The sequence below is a fragment of the Podarcis pityusensis genome, assembly GCF_964106645.2.
Source record: "Podarcis pityusensis genome assembly, chromosome: 2".
Lineage (NCBI taxonomy): Eukaryota > Metazoa > Chordata > Lepidosauria > Squamata > Lacertidae > Podarcis > Podarcis pityusensis.
The window spans coordinates 115,909,920-115,923,567 of record NC_138029.1 but is presented as its reverse complement, the minus strand read 5'-3'; the positions used below and the strand labels follow the sequence as shown (position 1 = coordinate 115,923,567).

Below are 13,648 nucleotides of genomic sequence, written 5' to 3'. Positions count from 1 at the left end.
TACCAAGACAAGCCCTTCTTAGAATTGTAGCTCTGGGACAGGAATAGTGGCACCCTTAATAAACAACACCAGTTCCCAGAATTCTTAGGGCTGCTTAAAGTGACTCTGCTTTACAGTGGTACCTCTAGTTGCGGACTTGATCTGTTCCAGGGTGCCATTCGCACCCTGAAAAGTCCACAACTAGAGTGCAGCTTCTGTGCACACGCGCGGCACGATAGAGTGCTTCTGCGCATGTGCGAAGTGCGCAGATTGCTTCTGCACATGTGCAAAGCACTCAGATCGCTTCTGCGCATGCGCGTGCAGCGAACCCAGAAGTAAACCCTTCCAGGTTTGCTGCATTCATAACCCGAAAAGACGCAACATGAAGTAGACACAACACAAGGTATGACTGTATAGGTCTAGTGCAGATTGGGCTTGAGTCAGAGGACTGGCTCATTTAGCTCAGTATTGTCAACACTGACTGACAGCAGCTCTCCGGGATTTCCACCCAAGGCCCGCCCTAGACCTCACTCTATTCTTCTTCTAGACAACTTCAGGGGAAAAGCCTAGGCCGGCAAAAGCCACATACATAGGGTGGGAGGCACGGGGAGAGGTGTGGTCCGGGGAGACTGAATGGCGTGGACCAGACAGAGAGGATTGGAGGGCCACATTGGAGCCCCAGTGTTCTCCCTCACTTATCTAGCTCAGTACTGTCTCCTACAAACTCTCTGGGGTTTTCGGGCATATTAGGAGAAATCCCGCCCCCCACTGCACTAGAGGGTGACAGCAGCCACGAAATTAAAAGACGCCTGCTTCTTGGGAGAAAAGCAATGACAAACCTAGACAGCATCTTCAAAAGTAGAGACATCACCTTGCCAACAAAGGTCCGTATAGTAAAAGCTATGGTTTTCCCAGTAGTGATGTATGGAAGTGAGAGCTGGACCATAAAGAAGGCTGATCGCCGAAGAATGGATGCTTTTGAATTACGGTGCTGGAGGAGACTCTTGAAAGTCCCATGGACTGCAAGAAGATCCAACCTATCCATTCTGAAGGAAATCAGCCCTGAGTGCTCACTGGAAGGACAGATCCTGAAGCTGAGGCTCCAATACTTTGGCCACCTCATGAGAAAAGGAGACTCCCTGGAAAAGACCCTGATGTTGGGAAAGATGGAGGGCACAAGGAGAAGGGGACGACAGAGGACGAGATGGCTGGATAGTGTTCTCGAAGCTACCAGCATGAATTTGACCAAACTGCGGGAGGCAGTGGAAGACAGAAGCGCCTGGCGTGCTCTGGTCTATGGGGTCACGAAGAGTTGGACACGACTAAACGACTAAACAACAACAACAACAACTGCACTAGAGGGCTGGAATTCGAACTTGGGTCTCTTGCATCAAAACCAAATTGCTTCAGCTTTTGTGCAACATTTGCCCATGACGGGAAGAGTTTTCTTGCCTGGCAGTGAGGTGCAGTCGTGTTGGCCTCCCTTTCTTCTCAGCGCAGGGTTGCAGCAAGTCCTCTAATGCCTTAGTCGACAGTGCCATGTTCTTTTGGGTGCAGTGCCCCCTCCAGGGTTGTCCTCACCCCCCCCCCGCCGCCCCACATTCTCCCCACCCTGTTGACGAGAGTTCCCTGGGTAACAGGAAACCTTTCTCCTCCCATGCATTGTGTGGGGCAGGAAACCTTTGACAATGGAGTACAGAGACGGCAGGATGTCCCTCGTTCTTTAAGCAGGGTGGGGGTGGGGGGTGACAGGGAGAAATCCATTGCACAGCCGTACAGCCCATCTGCAGATATGGGGGGCTCTGTGGGTGGGGGGCACCCAAGGGACACCTCTTGATCCGGTTCTGTCCCGCAATCTTGGCTTCGCTTTTTGACACCCTTCCCTGGACGCCTGGGTTCTGCCTTCTGAGCTCACTTCTGGACGGATAGGAAGGGAAGTTGCGGGGGGGGGGTCTGTAGGGTGGTCTTCAAACAGGATGGATCGCTTGCTGCTGCTGGCCTTGATTCCACTTGCTCGGGGTGAGTATTAAGTTAGCCAGCCTATGGTAGGTGGAAGGGGTTCAATCCTTCATCCTCGCTGAATTTCAGCCGGGGAAAGTTCCCAACTTCTCAGCCCATCTATGCAACTGTGCCTTTGCCAGCAATCTGATCCGACCACAGTAATGCTCAGTGTTCGTCTTGGTACAGAGAGTGATGCTATCAACTACTGAATTTCTCCAGATCCAGCTGCCGTGAGAGGCGCACAGCTGCAGAGAAGGGCTGAAACGTTGGCAACCAGAGGCACCGTTTATTTATATATTTTTGTATGCCGTTGATGTGGCTTTTGGGGGCAGTGTGTGGCTTATTTGTGTACGCATAACTGTTTCCATTTGCATGTTTGTACGTGTGGTCACACTGCACACATATATGTGCAAAACCACACTTAGGTTTGCTCATTGGATGTTATTGTTTAGTTGTGTCCGACTCTTCGTGACCCCCTGGACCAGAACACGCCAGGCACTCCTGTCTTCCACTGCCTCCCACAGTTTGGTCAAACTCATGCTGGTAGCTTCGAGAACACTGTCCAACCATCTCGTCCTCTGTCATCCCCTTCTCCTAGTGCCCTCAATCTTTCCGAACATCAGGGTCTTTTCCAGGGAGTCTTCTCTTCTCATGAGGTGGCCAAATCATTGGAGCCTCAGCTTCAGGATCTGTCCTTCCAGTGAGCACTCAGGGCTGATTTCCTTCAGAATGGATAGGTTTGATCTTCTTGCAGTCCATGGGACTCTCAAGAGTCTCCTTCAGCACCATAATTCCAAAGCATCAATGCTTCAGCGATCAGCCTTCTTTATGGTCCAGCTTTCACTTCCATATATCACTACTTCTCACTGGATAGGTATATGTAAATCAAACTGGGAGGGGGACTTGTAGCCCCTTGGATATTATGGACTGCAATTCGCCATCATCTATGACCACTGGCCATGCTGGCTGAGGCTGATGAGAGCTGGAGTCCAGCAACATGCTCTGGAATACCACAGGTTCTCCCTCCCTGATGTAAAAAAAAAAAAAAAAAGGAATTGAGGAACTGCAATTGTGGCAAAGGAGCTGTGAATCAGGTTACTGTGTGTAACCAGTGACAGCTCCTGCTGTTTCATATCCTTTGAGCTACTAACAGCTGAACCCTGGGCCATCTACCCTCAAGCCATGTGCTCTATCCCACAGCCGTGCTCTCTCCCTTTGTGTGAGTTTTCACGCAAAGCAGCAAAAGAAGCGGTTAGCCCAAGGGTAGGCAAACTAAGGCCCAGGGGCCGGGGCTGGCCCATTCGCCTTCTAAATCCGACCCGTGGACGGTCCGGGAATTGGCATGTTTTTACATGAGTAGAATGTGTGCTTTTATTTAAAATGCATCTCTGGGTTATTTGTGGGGCCTGCCTGGTGTTTTTACTTGAGTAGAATGTGTCCTTTAATTTAAAATGCATCTCTGGGTTATTTGTGGGGCATAGGAATTCGTCCATTATTATTATTTTTCAAAATATAGTCCGGCCCCCCACAAGGTCTGAGGGACAGTGGACCGGCCTGGGCCCTGGCTTAGCCTGTTTCCAGGCTGCACTGCTTTAAACTACAGGTAGAGGCAACTGATGTAACTATATGTTGCTCCGTACCAATAAAACTAAATAAAAATCCCTGGATGTAGAAATCTAGCATCTCAGGGAGAGAGACTGTGCTTGAAACTGTCCCCCTGGCAGGCTAGTTTTCTAAGTGCAGGACTATTTTAAAAATTCTGGAAGAGTATTTGATCATGCTGAGCCTAAAATGGCACAGCCCAGAAACAGATTCACCAACAACTCTGTTGTTTATGTGAATTAATCCCATGGACTTGAACCATCTCGTTGTTCTGTTTTTTCTCCTGGCCAGGTCTGTCTTGCAACCAGGTTCCCTGCAAGAATGGAGGCATCTGTGTGAGTCACACCAATGGGACTTTCTCCTGCCTGTAAGTTTTCAGGATTCACAATAAGGAAATAAATAATGTGTCTGGGATAAAGGGGCAAGGAGTTGAAATTATCCCAAGAGAGAGTACATTTTCCAGGACGATGTTCCCTTTCTTAGAATCGAACTATGCGAAGGATGACTCAGCCTTCGTTACTCTTTTATCCCCCTCCCACCTGCCCTTCCTCTAATTATCCCAGGGTGATGTAACACAGCATTTCCTACGCCACCTCCTTTTGCCATCATGACAGCCCTGCGATGTAGACTAGGCTGAGAAGCAGCCGCCGGCGTTTTGCTAGGTACTCAAAAGACTCCGAGCCCAAAACACCACCTAGAGTTTGCATAGGGCGGTTTATAGACACTGAATGCAAATTTAGGCTGGGTTTTGGAGCGGGCAGGAAGGAGTAAATGAAAGCTGGCTCTTACTGCCAAACTCTGAGCTGTGCGGGTGCCAACAAGATGTGCTGGGCTCAGAAGCCTGGACTGTACCCCTGGCTTCATTCGATTTCATTTGATGTCACTGCGACATCAGGTGATTGACAGGTGGGCGGCAGGCAGGAGGGTGGGGCTGCACTGGTTTTTGGGCTTCCCCAGTGGTGGAGTTCCTGTGGGTTACCAGGAAGGAGAGGGGCAAGGCAGTACTGAGGTCAGCGCAGTATAAACTGGCAGAGCTAATCTGGCACTTTTGAGAATGTATTTGCACCACACCAACTTTTCCTTTTCTCTCTTTACAACAACTTGAGCTCCTGGCAGTAGAAAACTAGCCTGCCAGGGGGACAGTTTCAAGCACAGTCTCTCTCCCTGAGATGCTAGATTTCTACATCCAGGGATTTTTATTTAGTTTTATTGGTACGGAGCAACATATAGTTACATCAGTTGCCTCTACCTGTAGTTTAAAGCAGTGCAGCCTGGAAACAGGCTAAGCCAGGGCCCAGGCCGGTCCACTGTCCCTCAGACCTTGTGGGGGGCCGGACTATATTTTGAAAAATAATAATAATGGACGAATTCCTATGCCCCACAAATAACCCAGAGATGCATTTTAAATAAAAGCACACATTCTACTCAAGTAAAAACACCAGGCAGGCCCCACAAATAACCCAGAGATGCATTTTAAATAAAAGCACACATTCTACTCATGTAAAAACACCAGGCAGCCCCCACAAATAACCCAGAGATGCATTTTAAATTAAAGGACACATTCTCCTCATGTAAAAACACCAGGCAGGCCCCACAAATAACCCAGAGATGCATTTTAAATAAAAGCACACATTCTACTCATGTAAAAACATGCCGATTCCCGGACCGTCCGCGGGTCGGATTTAGAAGGCGAATGGGCCGGATCCGGCCCCTGGGCCTTAGTTTGCCTACCCTTGGGCTAACCGCTTCTTTTGCTGCTTTGCGTGAAAACTCACACAAAGGGAGAGAGCACGGCTGTGGGATAGAGCACATGGCTTGAGGGTAGATGGCCCAGGGTTCAGCTGTTAGTAGCTCAAAGGATATGAAACAGCAGGAGCTGTCACTGGTTACACACAGTAACCTGATTCACAGCTCCTTTGCCACAATGCTTCTTGTGGGAGTCCCTACCAGCCTGTCAAACTTGCCCCATAGGGAGTGGGGGAGATAAAGATGCTCCCCAATGGACAGAGCCAGTTCTCCCTGCCGCCGCCAACACACCTCTAGTGCAAACGACCCAGGGCTCAGCCCCCACCACAGAGGCTACACCCCAAGATAGTAATTGGATTCAATATCATCCAGTGAGCTCCGAGCAGGTATTCTGCACAGGCTCAGAGTCACTCAAGGTTTCATGTTCCTTCCTGCCCCTCTGCCGGGGACTGAGCCCTGATATTGAAAGCAAGTCCTGAACCGACACTGAGCGTATTATGACCTCCAAGGTCCCTTTTTTGTACACAGTGGTACCTCGGGTTACAGACGCTTCAGGTTACAGACGCCGCTAACCCAGAAATAGCACCTCAGGTTAAGAACTTTGCTTCAGGATGAGAACAGAAATTGTGCGGTGGCGGTAGCGGGAGGCCCCATTAGCTAAAGTGGTACCTCAGGTTAAGAACAGTTTCAGGTTAAGAACGGAATTGCAGAGCTTGCAGGGACCCTGAGAGTCATCTAGTTCAACTTCCTGCAACGCAGGAATCTCAACTGAAGCATCCATGACAGATGGCCCCCCAAACTCAGCTTTAAAACCTCCAGTGAAGCAGAGTCCACCAGTTCTCCACCAGTTCTCCCTGATGTTTAGTCAGAATCCCCTTTCTTGGAGCTTGAATCCATTGGTTCAAGTCCTACCCTCCTGAGCAGGAGAAATCAAGCTTCCTTGTGACAGGCCTTTAGATATTTAAAGATGGCTATCCTATTTCTTCTCAGGGCTTGTCTATACTTCAGCTTTTGCTGTGCCTAGAAAACTCAGCTCCAAGCACTTTTCCTTTTGCTTTCTCTTCCCAGAGCTACAGTTCCCAGAGTGGTTGGTTGGTTATTGATTGATTGATTGGTTTTCACATATTACATTACAAATGTACCAAAGCCAACACTATTTCCTCCCCATCCCCCCCATACATTTACATTTATATCTCCTCAATCCATCATATTATTCTTTTCTCCCTCCTCCCGCTTCCCTCCACCCCCACTCGATTTCCTCCACGTTATACAATTTACAATAATCTTTGCATTCTACAGTCTTCTCAAATCATCTATATATTCTTATTATCTTTCCTTACTAATTTTTCTTCCATCCAGAGTGGTTTAACGGTCATCTCCTCTGGGAATTGAAGGGAATAGTGGTCTCCTAAAAACTCTCAGCACCCATAACAAATGACTGTCTGGCAACTAGGTTTATAGCTCGGACTCAGGCTACACTAGAGCTTTTTGTGCTTTAGGGAAGTTTATCCTTTCTCTAACTTTTCTTCTTCTTCTTCTTGCCTTGCCAGGTGCCTCGCCGGCTACGTGGGAGAGACTTGCCAATTTGTGGACCCCTGCACACCTGGGCGCTGCCAGAACAGGGGCACCTGCTCCCTCACGGCCCTTCTTCCCCCAAACGCCCCGGCCTACACGTGCCTGTGCCCTCCAGGTTTCACTGGGGAGGAATGCCAGGGAGTGGTTGGAGACCCCTGCTTCCCTTCCCCCTGCCAACATGGGGGGACGTGCCACTGGCTCTCCGGGAAAGAGTATCGATGCCAGTGCTTGCCAGGGTGGACAGGTATGGCAAAGGAAGACACACACACACACACACACACACACACACACACACACTTGTGGCTTCTGTTTGGGAAATCAACTCAGGGTAGGCCCACTGCAATCAACAGACATGATTAGCTTAGGTGCATTAATTCCAATGCTCTTGAGTAGAATTTAGCTTGGTGCAACTCACAGTCCAGGATGCGCTATAAGGGCGAACGTATCCATTTCGGTTACTCTCATTTTATCATTTCTCCAGTCTTAAATTCAGCTACCCACAATTCCACATCAGCTTGCGATTCTTTCTTTCTTTTTAAGTTCCTCCTAAAAGTTCATTAGTATTTTAAGCGCTGATTTCTCTTAGCTTGTGCATTTTTGTACACAATTTCCCCCCAAAATACCATCAAACCTCTGCTCCCGAACACGGAAAACCCAGAAGTAACTGCTCCAGTTTTCAAATGATTTTCGGAAGCCAAACAGCTTCCAGGGAGTTTTTTTTCTTTTTTCTCCATTGACTTTGCCGATCATCCTCTGATTCTTGGTTGTCAAACAGATTCGACAACAGAGGTTTGACTGTACGTAATTTTGCAAGGTGGTTCTGCCTTTTCGCAGGTTGTTTTCACTAATAGATGCATGTTGAAGTACATGCATTCTTGTACTTTGACCCAACTGTATATGCATCCTTGTACACGCTACTAGGATGGAGAATGGCATTGTAAAATGTAGGCAAGTGGGAATTTCAAAGGATGGCCATATCTCAGTTTTGGGAACGTATTGTCACAGTGTTTAAAGGGATTTTTCCCAGCCCTCCCTGGAGATTAAACCTGAGACAAAGCATTAAGCTGTGGCTCTTCTCCCAGAAGAAAAGCACAGTAGGAAGGACGGACATAATTATGTAGCATAGGTCTATCATAATAAGATGGTTAATGATAGCATGAAGAGAGACTCCATATTCAGAGTTAGTCTATCATGGAACGCCAGTTGCTGCATGGGCCAGGGAGGACTATTGCCCTGCTTCTGAGAGTTAGCAAAGTCACTTAAATAAGACAGACGGAGTCCAGAGAGAAAAGAAATCCTAAAAGAAACAGTGTATAATCTGAGGAGAAAGGAACCAAGAGGTTTTGTTATCTTTAATTCAGGCCTTGCACATCACAGGGAGACATTCAACCAAACATATAGAGGAAAACTCCTATAGAACTACACAGCCAATCAAAGCACACCTTACTTCGGGGAAGGTCATGCCACTTTGCCTGGCAGCTAAGCAGCACCTTCACCCTATGCCTACATGGGCACTGGCTGGGGGTGGGAGTGGGGCGTGCCAACCTTCTCCACCCAGCGCAGCAGCTTGGGGGTTACCACTTCCTTCGCGCCTTCCGCTCTTAGCCTGTTGAATGTAACAAAGAACAGAGTTAACCCTTTAGCTGCACAAAGTATGATCTCTGCTGCGGCACTTCTGACGCCGTGCTTCCTTTGAAAGCCATCTGGGTGACTACTGTCGGAAACAGGATGCTGAATTGCATTGACCTTTAACCTTACATTCTTGTGAGAGCCAGAGGGGAGGAAAAAGCTGGGAAAGAAGGTTGGCTTACGCGTTTGGCTTTGCTTCCAGGGAAGAACTGCCAGCTGATGGACTTCTGCCCGGCAAATCCCTGCGCCAACGGCGGGACTTGTGTCATCACCTACCCAGTCATCGTTTGCCAGTGCCGGCCAGGCTTTGAAGGGCACACCTGCCAGCACGATGTCAACGAGTGCTTTGGGGACCCTCACCCCTGCCTCAACGGAGGCAGCTGTATTAATAACATTGGCTCGTTCCGCTGCGTTTGCCCACCCAGTTCTACGGGTCCGCTCTGCCAGTACCGTCTGGGACCCTGTTCCCCAGAGATCTGCCTCCATGGCAGCACCTGCCACCCTGTTGATGAAAGATACCATGGCTGCCTGTGTCCCCCAGGTAAGAAACAGGCGAGGTTGATAAACCCGATCCGTGGGTTCTGTCTGGATTTGGAGTAGAAGGATCTCTAAATTTCAGTGCTCATTTGTCCAAGCTTTGATTCAATTCTCCATGCTTTTGCAGCAATTTAGAGGGTTGTTTTTTTTAAAGAAATACACGTGGAAATTCATTATTGTGAATTGCACTCAACTCTGCCTAAAGTAAAGTTTTACCCTAAAGTAATGTGTTTTGTGTGTGCTGTTTTCACCAATATGTTCATTTTTACTCACGCTCTCCCCTAATGTTGGGGGACAGAATGTGAAGTATGAAGCAGCAATAATAATAATTTATTATTTGTACCCCACCCATCTGACTGGGTTGCCCCAGGCACTCTGGGCAGCTACCAGCATATATACTATTGGCTTTAAAGTCTACCCAGGGGCAGAGGAAGAGGGGTGCAGCGGGTGCGGGAAGCCCCGGGTGGTGGTGTTGTTGTTGTTGTTGTTGTTGTTGTTGTTATTAAATGGAAAACTCCCTAAGCATGGGCTTATTTTGCATAATGGTTCGTGCGGCCCTGCAGGTAACCATGGTTACCATCTAAGATGGCCGCCAAGAGCAAATGGTGGCCGTAGGCCTGCTTCCGCACAAGTACCTGAGGAGGGCCCTGTTGCATCAGAACCAAGGCCTGTCCACCTTCCCAGCGAATCCTCCATGAATTTGTTTTCTCCCCCCTCTAGGCTACACAGGTCAATACTGCGAGGTGAACCCAGACGACTGCATTGGGCATCAGTGCCGCAATGGGGGAACCTGCCAGGATGGGGTGGCATCATATACTTGCCACTGCCTGCCGGGTTGGACAGGTGAGGTACCAGCATGTTCCCACCACTATCTTTGGCAGCTTTTCAAGGTTTCAAGGCAGGGGACATTCCCAGCCCTCCCTGGAGATGTCGGGAATTGAGCCTGGGACTGTCTGCATGCAACACATATGTTCTACCCAAGCTGTGGTCCTCCCCACATTAAAAACCAACCAACCAACCAACCAACCAACCATAGGTTGCCTTATACCAAGTCAGTCTTCCAGCCCCATACTGTCTACACTGACTGGCAGTAGCTCTCCAGGATTTCAGAAAAGGAACATTCCACCCCACCCCAAGATAATAGCAATTGAACCTTCTGTGTTCAAAGATTGGCCCTTTCCCTCACCCTGAGGAAAAGTCGCAGTGCTCAAATGGTTTTGTAAAATGCTTTGAGGGGTTTTCTTTCTTGCACTGTATCAGTTTTATGAAATAATTGTTTATGAAGTAAGGGGAGGGAGCAGTGGTATTGTGTGATGGGTTCTGAACTGACCAAGGATAGATCTCAGGGGAGCAGATGAATGCTCATGGGACACACAGTCTTGGTGAGTTGGCGGCAACATCAAAGGGGGAGGGGGGAGCAAATGCCATGTTAGGAAAGGGATCAGAAATAAAACAGATAGCATCATAATCTCATTAAAAAGCTACCGATCCTGCCCCGCCAGCCTCTTAACGGGTAAACAAGGAAACCAGGAAGCTCCCAGCTTCCTGAATTAGGCGTAAAAGGAGCTGTCTGGCTATCAAAGGAAAGCGACTTGCTTAATGGTCGCCTGAGAAGCAGAATCCGCAGAGACACCCTGTGATGGGTTGGCGAGAGCCTTCTGAGCTGAGAAACAGCAAGCACACGTGGTTTAGCATTAAGTAGGGATGTTCCCCAGCCACACTGACCTCTCACTTCCCTGACAGCAGTTGCACTCTTTGTCAACATCCTGTTGCTGACGCTGTTGAGAATGTTGTTTGCAAACTTCAGGACCCTAGGGCAGCCCAAACATCCACAGAAGCCGCTGTGTGCTGACTGCATCAGACCACTGGTGTCTCTGTTATCTGACCAGCTGAAGCACCACAAGCTAGCGATGCAAGAACTGAGCCTGGGGTCTTGTGCATGTGCTGCACCACTGAGCTATGAGCCCTACCATAGTTTGTTGTCACCTTCATAGGAAGGAAGGTGACAAGCAGATGACCGGCTCCTTATCTGATGGGTGGTATTCAATTAAACTTTAATCAGAGTAAACCCCCGACTTTGGGGTTTCGGCGCTCATCTCGCTTTACTGGCCGAGGGAGCCGGCATACAGTTTTCGGGTCATGTGGCCAGCATGACTAAGCCGGTTCTGGCGAACCAGATCAGCACACAGAAACGCCATTTACCTTCCCACCAGAGCGGTACCTATTTATCTACTTGCACTTTGACGTGCTTTCGAACTGCTAGGTTGGCAGGAGCAGGGACTGAGCAACAGAAGCTCATCCCGTGGCGGGGATTCGAACTGCTGACCTTCTGATCGGCAAGTCCTAGGCGCTGTGGTTTAACCCACAGCGACACCCATGTCCCTTTAATCAGAGTAGACCCCCTGAAATAAATGTGCACGGCAAAGTTAGTTCTGCTAAGTTCAGCGGGTCTACTCTGAGTAAGACTTAATTGACTCTGACCTATTGTATGCAGTTTGAGCTCCCTCCACCCCTTTCAGAATCCGGACTGTTTATGAACATTCTGTGAAATCACCACAGTGCTGTCAACACTGACAGAGGGAACCAATATGACCTGGAAACCAAGGCCTATGAGGAACAGATGGGGGAACTGGGTGTGTTTAGCCTGGGAAAGAGAAGACTGAGAGGAAATATGATAGCCGTCTTCAAATATGTCACATCGAAGATGGAGCTGTTTTTTCCTGCTCCAAAGGGTAGGATAAAAACAAAGGCTTCAACTCCAAGAAAAGAGATTCTGACTAAACATCAGGAAGAACTTTCTGACGCTAAGAGCTGTTCCACAGTGGATCCATCTCCCTCAGAAGTGGGTGGACTCCCCTTTCTTGGAGGTTTTTAAGCAGAGGTTGGACAGCCATTTAGCTGACATTCCTGTTTTGCAGGGGGTTGGACTAGAGGCAGTGAGAGATTTTACTTTCCTGGGTTCCATGATCACTGCAGATGGTGACAGCAGTCACAAAATTAAAAGACGCTTGCTTCTTGGGAGAAAAGCAAGGACAAACCTAGACAGCATCCTAAAAAGCAGAGACATCACCTTGCCGAAAAAGGTCCGTATAGTTAAAGCTATGGTTTTCCCAGTAATGATGTATGGAAGTGAGAGCTGGACCATAAAGAAGGCTGATCGCCGAAGAATTGATGCTTTGGAATTATGGTGCAGGAGGAGACTCTTGAGAGTCCCATGGACTGCAAGAAGATCAAACGTATCCATTCTTAAGGAAATCAGCCCTGAGTGCTCACTGGAAGGACACATCGTGAAGCTGAGGCTCCAATACTTTGGCCACCTCATGAGAAGAGAAGACTCCCTGGAAAAGACCCTGATGTTGGGAAAGATGGAGGGCACTAGGAGAAGGGGACGACAGAGGACGAAATGGTTGGACTGTGTTCTCGAAGCTACGAACATGTGTTTGACCAAACTGCGGGAGGCAGTGAAAGACAGGAGTGCCTGGCGTGCCCTGGTCCAGGGGGTCACGAAGAGTCGGACACGACTAAATGACTAAACGACAACAACAGGACTAGAGGACCTTCGAGGTCCCTTCCAACACTTTGATTCTATGAAATGCTGTAGGCTGGGGTTACCATAGGGAGGCATGCAGGGCTGGCGTTAGTTTGAGGGCGTGCCAGCTTCCATCAAGGGCTGTTCTGATAACCGCCTATATCTCCTCCCACAGGGCTCCTTTGCCACCTGCATGATGCCTGTCTGAGCAACCCATGCCACCCCGATGCGTTCTGTGACACTGACCTCCGGACCGGCAATGCCGTCTGCACCTGCCAGCCAGGCTACGCTGGGCCCACGTGCTACGAAGACATCAACGAGTGCCTGATGGGTAAAGTGGGTGGCGTAGGTTGGGGTAGAGAAAAATATGCCCATGATCAGAAGTAGAACCTGATTGGGAACGAATGCTGAATAAGAGGACCGTCCGGAAGCACTCTGTGTGAGCAGATGGCCACGTCCCCTTCCCTGCGTCTGTGTCAGGGTCAGAGTCAGGCACAGGTCAGCAATGAAACAATAAATCACCCGAGGCCAGTGAAACAAAGAAAACAAACCGCAAGCTCTGGCCTGGTGATCTCAGTAGCTGTCCTGGAGGTCTTGCCTCAAGGAGACAGATAGTTGTGAGCACCTCTGCTCTCTAAGACTTCTTCCCTAGCAGCCTAAGGCAGCGGTTCTCAACCTGTGGGTCCCCAGATGTTGTTGGACTACAACTCCCATCATCCCTGAGCTCTGGCCTTGCTAGCTAGGGGTGATGGAAGTTGTAGTTCAACAACATCTGGGGACCCACAGGTTGAAAAAGGCTGGCCTAAGGTTTCTCCTTCTTGCCTCTTGTAGCTCCGCCCTCTTCATTTCTCTGCATGTTCTGGGAGACCAGGAAGAGGGGAGTTGGTTGCAGCAGGAGGGAGATTCCCCATCTTCTTCCACAACCGGCCTTCACTCAGCCTCTTGACCTCACCCCATCCCTTCCAGCCTTGGAGTCTGAACTGCTGTCTGCCACAGCCTCTTCCTGCTCACTAAACCCTGTTGCCCCTCCTGCTCCTCACAGTCTGCTCC

General features: G+C 49.2%; 1 protein-coding gene across 3 annotated transcripts in view; it reads left to right on the top strand.

Moving 5' to 3' along the window:
* Positions 1-13,648, top strand: part of NOTCH4 (notch receptor 4) — a 98,306-nt gene that overhangs the window by 55,515 nt on the left and 29,143 nt on the right. For 2 of the 3 annotated variants that reach the window (XM_080991559.1, XM_080991560.1), the window contains exons 3-7: positions 3,874-3,949; positions 6,879-7,147; positions 8,735-9,073; positions 9,790-9,912; positions 12,774-12,929. In XM_080991559.1, the coding sequence (XP_080847685.1) occupies positions 3,874-3,949; positions 6,879-7,147; positions 8,735-9,073; positions 9,790-9,912; positions 12,774-12,929 (963 nt within the window). Of the gene's footprint in view, positions 1-1,711; positions 1,999-3,873; positions 3,950-6,878; positions 7,148-8,734; positions 9,074-9,789; positions 9,913-12,773; positions 12,930-13,648 lie in introns of those variants that run through there. The other variant, XM_080991561.1, reaches the window with a different exon arrangement.